Raw genomic sequence first — 8,691 nt, 5'->3', positions numbered from 1 at the left:
AAAAAAAAAAAAAAGATTGTTTTCTGCCAGAATTAGCCATCCGGAGCCCTCCTGCACTCCCTCAGCCCCCACAAGTCACAGTGTCGCCCTAGTGACTTAGGAATTGAACTTCCTCAGAGACAGGGTCTTCTGCACCTAAAGGACTGGAGTGACAGGGAAGATCCACACACCCTGTGAGCACCGATGTGTCCCAGTGAGTGCTGCACTGGGCTCCACAGCACACTTCAGGGATCCTTGGTGACAATACCTGCTATCTTGTCCCCCCCAGAGGCAGGGATTGGAGAATCTCCGGCTGAGTGTCAGAGGCTCACCACATTTCTGCTGCTCACTGTGGTGATGTCTGTTCACTTGGATGGACAGTTAATGCTGGACAGAAAGATGACCACAGTGCTTGAGCCATGATGGTAGCAACTGAAGTTTCTGGTGCCTTTCATATAGACTTAATTTCTTAATTAAATTCCTCTTAATTTCTTATTTTTATGCGAATTTAATCACATATATAAATCAATTATATTTCATTCCTTCATCCTTTTCCTACCTAACTTATGCTAGAGAACATCACATAAGAAGACCATGGTGACCTGCTGGCTCATGTGGATTCCCTCTTAGTTTCTGGGTCCCTAGGAAACTGCAGTTCTGTGATGAGGGGACCAGGTCTACCTGCAGGTCACTAGTGTGATGACAGAAGTGTTCAAACAGACACATAGTTCAGTGTCATCATTGATTAAACTTTGTCTTTGCAGATTTCAGTTTATCTTGTTACATTCTCCCAGATTCCTGTGTGTCAGGTTTGCATCTATCCCACACCCCAATTGTATCTCTTTCTAGAATTGTCACGTGGGAACTTACGGGGAGCCCTGAATAAACACTAAATTGTGGAGGTTTTTTTATCTTCTTTTGTTTCTTTCATTTTTTAGTATGCTTTGTTTTCTTTTTCTTTCTTTTTTTTTTTTTTTTTTTTTGAGATAGGGTTTCTCCATAGCTTTGGAGCCTGTCCTGGAACATTCTGTCTAGAGCAGGCTGGCCTTGAACTCCCAGAGACCCGCCTGCCTCTGCCACCCAAGTGTTGGGATTAAAGGCGTGCACCACCACTGCCCAGCACTTTGTTTTATTTTTGAAGTTGTCATTTTCCCTTTAGTGGGCTTTCCTTCCTCACTAGGATGGTATTTTTTCTCTCCCTCCCCTGTGTTATCATGTGTGTCAGTCTCCACAGGTGCCATGGGGACTCTGGATAATTAGACAAGTTAAGTCAGTGGGGTTTTGTTGTTGTTGGATTTTTTTTTTTTTCAAGTCAGGGTTTCTCTGTGGCTTTGGAGCCTGTCCTGGAACTAGCTCTTGTAGACCAGGCTGGTCTCGAACTCACAGAGATCCGCCTGCCTCTGCCTCCCGAGTGCTGGGATTAAAGGCGTGCGCCACCACCTCCCGGCTGGATTTTTTTTTTTTTTGAGACACAGTTTTTCTGTAGCTTTGGAGCAAGTCAGTGTTTCCTTTAAATGAGAAAGATTCCTGGGAGTTTAATCTATTTCTGCCAGATTTAGTAGTCCCGGAGTCCCCTGCTCTCCCTCAGCCCCACCAAGTTACAGTGTTGCCCTAGTAAATTAGGAATTGAACTTCCTCAGAGACAGGGTCTTCTGCAACTCCAGGACTGGAGTGACAGGAAAGATCCACACACTCTGTGAGCACCGCTGTGTCCCAGTGACAGTGACAGCTGCATTGGGCTCTACAGCACACTTCAGGGATCCTGGGTGACAATACCTGCTATTTTGTCACCCCCAGAGGCGTGACTTGGGGAGTCATTTTCTCTGACTGAGTGTCAGAGGTTCACCCAGTAGTTCTACATATTTTGGTGATGGTTGTTCACTTGGTCAGACAGCTAATGTTGGTCAGCAGGATGGCCATGTTGGTTGTACCTCAAAGGTGGCAGAAGTTGGTGGCACCTCATGTACCTCCTTCTTATTAGTCTTTTTTTCTGTGAATTTATTCACATTTATAAAATAAATATTTTCCATTCCTTCATCCTTTTCCTGCATGACTTCTGCTACAGAACACCACATAAGGAAGACCATGTTGACCTGCTGACTCATGTGATTTCCTCTTAGGTTCTGGGTCCCCCAGGAAACTGTGCAGTTCTGGGATGAGGGGACCAGCTCTACCTGCAGGTCACTAGTGTGATGACAGAAGTGTTGAAACAGACACATAGTTCAGTGCCATCATTGTTATAGCTTTGTCTTTGCAGATTTCAGTTTATCTTGTTAATTGTGGGATTTCTTAAACCTTTACACAGATCACCCAAAGGCACATGTGACCCATCATCCTGGACCTAAAGGTGATGTCACCCTGAGGTGCTGGGCCCTGGGTTTCTACCCTGCTAACATCGACCTGACCTGGCAGAGGGAGGAGGAGGAACAGACTCAGGACATGGAGCTGGTGGAGACCAGACCTTCTGGGGATGGAACCTTCCAGAAGTGGGCAGCTCTGGTGGTGCCTTCTGGGGAGGAGCACAAATACACATGCCATGTGTACCATAAGGGGCTGCCTGAGCCCCTCACCCTGAGATGGGGTAAGGAGGGAGTGAGTGCAGAGCTGGGGTCAGGGAAAGCTGAAGCCTTCTACAGACCCTGAGCAGGGTCAGAGCTGAGAGCTGGGGTCGTGACTCTCACCTTCCTTCCCCAGAGCCTCCTCAGTCCACAGTCCCCAACATGGCAGTTATTGTTGTTCTGGTTCTCCTTGGAGCTGTGATCATTGGAGCTGTGGTGGCTGTTGTGATGAAGAGGAGGAGAAACCCAGGTAGGAAAGGGCAGGGTCTGAGTTCTCTCTCAGCCCCTTTTAGAAGTGTGCTCTGCCTCATTAATGGGAAACACATCCACACCCCTCATTGCTGCTGTCTCTGACCTGGGTCTGCTGTCAGTTCTGGAAACTTCCTAGGGTCAGGGACTTCCCTGGTCTCTCACAGCTTTTCTTCTCACAGGTGGAAAAGGAGGAAACTATGCTCCAGCTTCAGGTAAGAGTGGGGGGCAGGATTGACCCTGAGGCCTGCGGGGTGAAGCTGATGTATTTGGGGAGCTCTGACAATACATAATAGCTCCTCCAGCAAATTTTCTAGGGGCCAATTTTTTACCTTCCCATGAATACGTATATTTTTACCCCAGGCAGGGACAGTTCCCAGAGCTCCGATGTGTCTCTCCCGGACTGTAAAGGTGACCCTCTGGGACCTGACTTGGGGAGGGGCAGAGTGGACATGATTGGGTTTCAGGGACTCCCAGAATCACCTTTGAGTGAGTGGTGGGTTGTTGGGATGTTGTCTTCACTGTGATTGTTCATGACTCTTGTTCTGTAGCGTGAAGACAGCTGCCTGGTGTGGATGGAGTGACAGACGATGTGTCCAGGTCTCTCCTGTGACATCCAGAGCCCCTCAGTTCACTCTCAGCAATAGTGTCTGATGTTCCCTGTGATTCCATGGGCTCAATGTGAAGAACTGGGGAGCCCAGCCCACCCCGCATACCAGGACCCTGTCCCTGCACTGCCCTGTTCCCTTCCACAGCCAACCTTCCTGTTCTTGCAGACAGGAGGGGACATCTCCATCCTGTCACCTCCATGCTGTCCTGACTTCCCCACTGAAAATAAGAATCTGAATGTGACCTTGATTGTTAATGTCCTTGATCTCAAAGGTTGATTGACGGTAAAATAAAGGATTGAGATAGAGTTTACGGAGGAAATAAATGGCAGCGTGGAGAACCTCCCAGAATCTGTGTTCACAATGCTGTGTGCATCTGGTGGGACAGGATGAGGCTGTGGGAGCTGAGTGAGAACAGGGCTGTGCCCAGGTGGAGCTCAGTGCGTTGTTGGCTTTGACAAGGTCACTGGTCAAATCTGGCCCCTCCTGGCTCAGTTCTCTTGGTCACTTAGAACCTCATGCTGAGATCTGTGATCACAGGGACACTGGGATGGCCAGAGCCTCGTCCTGTCCCCAGGATTATCAGCCGCCAGGGCTGCTGTGACAGTCAGGGCTGCTGTCCTGGCTGTGACTCTTTCCCCTGTCTTCTGTGTTTATTTCTTGTCTTTTTAGTTAGTATGGAGGACTAGGCCTGTTCCTGTGAGTGGTGCCTGCCTCATTATCCTGTGGGGTCCCTGAGTGACAGCAGTAAGAGGTGTTTTCCATCCCTGTCCCCTGAAGGCCCAACTAGGCCCCTGCACTCAGGAGACTGTGATAAGAACATGAACTTCCTGAGCTCCTGCTTCCATTCAACCCCTCCCTTTACATTCTCTCCTTTCCCATCTATCAGAATCTAACCCAGGTTGTAGGATGGGCAAAGAGGAGGGATCCACAGGGTCTCATCTCAGATCTGTCCTGTGTTCTTCCCAAGGTCCCATTTCCCTCTCTGCCTCTGGTGCTGCCTCCAGTGGAGACCCGAGGATTTACAGGCTGAGCCTACTTTAGATTTATGTTTATTAAAAAACATGGTCCACCTTTAATTCCAGCACTCAGGAGGCAGAGGCAGGCAGATCTCTGTGAGTTTGAGGCCAGCCTGGTCTATAAGAACTAGTTCCAGTACAGACTCCAAAGCTACAGAGAAACCCTATCTTGAAAAAACCAAAAAAACAAAAACAAAAAAAAGATCCAGCAAAAACACTGATGACAACTTATGCTGGAGAGGTTGTGGGGGAAAGGAAACACTTCTGCATTGCTGGTGGGAATGCAAGCTGGTACAACCCCTTTGGATGTCAGTGTGGCAATTTCTCAGAAAATTAGGAAACAACCTTCCTCAAGACCCAGTAATACCACTTTTGGGTATATATACAAAGGATGCTCAATCTTGCCACAAAGGCTGTGTTCAACTATGTTCATAGCAGCTTTGTTTGTCATAGCCAGAACCTGGAAACAACCTCAATGCCCCTCGACCAAAGAATGGATAAGGAAAATGTGGTACATTTACGCAATGGAGTGCTACAGAGCAGAAAAACATAACAGCTTGAATTTTACAGGCAAATGGATGGAGCTAGAAAACATTATTTTGATTGAGGTAACCCAGACCCAGAAAGACAATTATCACATGTATTCACTCATAGGTGATTTTTAAACATAAAGCAAGGAAAGCCAGCCTACAAACCACAATCCCAGAGAACTTAGACAACAATGAGGACACTAAGAGAGACTCACATAGATATAATCTACATGGGAAGTAGAAAATATAAAAAGACAAGATCTCCTGAGTATATTAGGAGCATGGGACCTTGTGAGAAGGTTATAGAAGAAGGGAGGGGAGAGACAGGGAGGGGAGCAGAGAAAAATGTAGAGCTCAATAAATATCAATAAAAATTAAAAAAACATGGTCCAGGGACTGGAGTGATGACTCAGTGGTTGAGAGCACTTGCTGCCCTTGCAGAGGACCCAGGTTCAGATCCCAGCACCCACATGATGGCTCATAACCATCCTTAACTCCTGTTCCAGGGCATCCAATGCCCCTCTGGACACCATGCAGATACATGGTGCAAACACTACTAGCAAGAAAACACTTATAGCCGGGCGATGTTGGCATATGCCTTTAATCCCAACACTTAGGAGGCAGAGGCAAGTGAATCTCGGTGAATTTAAGACCAGCTTGCTCTACAGAGTGAGTTTCAGGACAGGTTCCAAACTACAGAGAAACCTTGTCTCTGAAAACAAACAAACAAAAAAAAGATAGAAAACACTTATAGATGTAAAATTCATAAATTAAAAGATTATGAAGAATGCCAGAGATGGAAATTCCTTCATTCCCTGCTCGAGGTTCCGGCCTCTGCACTTTTCTCTTCTAGCTTTGTGACTTTGAGTCAGGAGCTCCAGGAGCCTTAGCAGAGATGTCTGATGACCAAGAAGGTGATGATCTCTGTCAGGATGTTGCCATTTTTGTCTTGTGAGGGATGATGGATTCTAGTGCTTTCCGCAGCAAACATTCATACACAATAAGTATATGATGAATGACTCAAAGTAAATACAAAATATAAGATCATGCTGGGCAGTGGTGGCGCACACCTTTAATCTCAGCACTCGGGAGGCAGAGGCCGGCAGATCTAAGTTCAAGACCAGCCTGGTCTACAAGAGCTAGTTCTAGGACAGGCTCCAAGAAACCCTGTCTCAAAAAACCAAATATATATATATGATCACATGTCAAAGACAGAAGGAAGAAGAGGGGAGAATTGGGGGGTCTTTCTGAGGGGAAAGCTCAGGTGACTGTGACCTCAGTGTGAGGGGACCTGGGGCTGCACGTGACACCCCAGCACTTGGCCTGAGATTGTGTTAATAAAGGAAACTTCTGTGGGCTGGAGACATGGCTCAGAGGTTAAGAGCATTGCCTGCTCTTCCGTAGCGCTTCCCTCTCAGGGTTAAACCAGCTGCAGTTCCTGAGGGAGAGGAGATGTGGAGTGGAGCTGCTGGGAGCTGTGCAGGGGACTGCAGTGGTGCAGCTGTGTGAGCGGACATGCGCACTGGGGGGGCTGTCAGTGGTTATCCCCGACTCACCCAGGCTCCTGTGAGGGACCAGTGAGCTCAGGGCTCACCTGGCTGACCATAGATGGATGTTTTCCTTGGTCGGCTGTCACTGTCTCTGTGTGGAGGAAATCTACTCCTCAATCAGAGGGACACAGCTATGTGAATTGTTTATGTGAATTGTTCTATTATTAATGAAACTCAGGAGTCAGATAATGGGGTAAAAACTCAATAGGTCAAGAAAACAGCAGAGAAACAAGCAGCTGACCCTCTCTCTCCATGTTTCCACATCAAAAAGACCCATGAATCCTTCTAGGCCCCGCCCTACTCTTTTCTGTGCCTCTCTATCTTTTTTTTTTTTTTTTTTTTTTTTTTTTTTTTTTTTTTTTTTTTTGGTTTTTCGAGACAGGGTTTCTCTGTGGTTTTGGAGCCTGTCCTGGAACTAGCTCTTGTAGACCAGGCTGGTCTCGAACTCACAGAAATCCACCTGCCTCTGCCTCCCAAGTGCTGGGATTAAAGGCGTGCGCCACCACCGCCCGGCCTGTGCCTCTCTATCTTATTGTATCCTGGATCCTCCCAAACCTCTACGGCTAACTCCAGACAGCTGGTTGTTGACTCCGCCCCCTGACTCAAGGATAACTTTATTAACAGTCTTGAGTTTCACAGTAAAATCACATATCCCTCGAGACTTCCCCTTTGTCTAAATAAAAAGGAAAAGTTTTAACTATAACGTAGTAAAACTGTACAATAAGGACAATAATCAGGAAAGAATTATATTATTGTGCAGCAGTAGAGGTGCACACCTTTAGTCCCAGCAGTAGGGGGCGCTGGAGATGCACACCTTTAGTTCCAGCAGTAGGGGGCGCTGGAGATGCACACCTTTAGTTCCAGCACTTGGAGGCAGAGACAGGCCAACCTCTGTGAGTTCAAGGTCAGCCTGGTCTCCAGGTGAGTTTCAGGATGGGCTTCAAAGATACACAGAGACACCGTGTCTTGAAAAAAAAAAAAATCTGGGCAATGGTGGCAGACACCTTTAATCCCAGCACTTGGGAGACATATTGAGAGTTAGTAACTATATTAAGAGACACAGGAAAATCTAATAATACCATAAGGTTACATACAACTCTGATTTTTGAACTGAATCAAAAGGACTTTGAGCCACTTTATTTTTCCTGATTTATAACCTACCTTTCCTGATTGATTTGCATCAGTATAGAATGTAGGGGCCCAAGAAATGGGTGTCCTTTTTATTATATGAGGGAGAATCCAATTTGTTCTTTTTATAAACTGAAGTCGCATGCTTTGTGGATATTGTTGTTAATCTCTCCCAAAAAATTGCTGCAAGCTCTTTGTCAATGTCCCTTTTTTGCCCATAATGAAGCAACTTCACCATTAGTAAAAAGTACCACAGCTTCAGCTGGGTCTGTTCATGCTAATTGACAGAGTTTCATTTTTCCTTTCATAAACAATTCATAAACCTTGTCTACATAGGACTTTGTTTCTTTTTTTATTTTCTTTCTTTTTTCTTTCTTTTTTATGGTTTATTTTAATTTTATTTTATGTGCATTGATGTGAAGGTGTCAGATCCCTTGGAGCTAGATCTTCAGACAGTCGTGAGCTGCCATGTGGGTGCTGGGAATTGAACCCAGGTCCTCTGGAAGTGCAGTCAGTGCTCTTAACCATTGAGCCATCTCTCCAGCCCCTTTCTTTTTTGTGATTTTTATTTTTATTTTTATTTTTTGCCTTTTAAGGCAGGGTTTCTCTATACCTTTGGAGCCTGTCCTGGAACTAGCTCTTGTAGCCCAGGCTGGACTAGAACTCACAGAGATTTGCTTGCATCTGGCTCTGAGTTCTGGGATTAAAGCCGTGTGCTACCACCGCCCGACTTTTTTTGTGGTTTTTGAGAAAGGGTTTTACTGTAGCTTTGGAACCTGTCCTGGAACTAGTTCTTGAACCAGCCTTGAACTCACAGAGTTCTGCCTGCCTCTGCCGCCTGAGTGCTGAGATTAAAGGTGTGCATCTCCACCCAGCCATAGGCCTTTATTTCTTTACCCTGTTTGTGTGCAAATAATAACAACTCTAAAATACTATCTTCTCTCTGCTTAAGAATTCCTTTATAAGCCGGGAGGTGGTGGCGCTTGCCTTTAATCCCAGCACTTGGGAGGCAGAGGCAGGTGGATCTCTGTGAGTTCGAGACCAGCCTGGTCTACAAGAGCTAGTTCCAG

At 46.3% G+C, this 8,691-nt stretch overlaps 1 protein-coding gene across 3 annotated transcripts in view; it reads left to right on the top strand.

Annotated features, from left to right (window-relative positions):
- LOC101994656 (RT1 class I histocompatibility antigen, AA alpha chain-like) overlaps positions 1-3,745 on the top strand; it is a 629,094-nt gene extending 625,349 nt beyond the window's left edge. For 2 of the 3 annotated variants that reach the window (XM_026777850.1, XM_005370846.3), the window contains exons 4-8: positions 2,285-2,560; positions 2,674-2,787; positions 2,969-3,001; positions 3,150-3,197; positions 3,338-3,745. In XM_026777850.1, the coding sequence (XP_026633651.1) occupies positions 2,285-2,560; positions 2,674-2,787; positions 2,969-3,001; positions 3,150-3,197; positions 3,338-3,342 (476 nt within the window). In that variant the 3' untranslated portion in view covers positions 3,343-3,745. The remainder of the gene's footprint in view (positions 1-2,284; positions 2,561-2,673; positions 2,788-2,968; positions 3,002-3,149; positions 3,198-3,337) is intronic. The other variant, XM_005370847.3, reaches the window with a different exon arrangement.
- The last annotated feature ends 4,946 nt before the right edge of the window (positions 3,746-8,691 follow it).

This window comes from Microtus ochrogaster, unplaced genomic scaffold (genome assembly GCF_000317375.1).
Source record: "Microtus ochrogaster isolate Prairie Vole_2 unplaced genomic scaffold, MicOch1.0 UNK87, whole genome shotgun sequence".
NCBI lineage: Eukaryota > Metazoa > Chordata > Mammalia > Rodentia > Cricetidae > Microtus > Microtus ochrogaster.
Note: the sequence above shows the minus strand (reverse complement) of the source record. Positions and strands in the feature narration are given on the sequence as shown.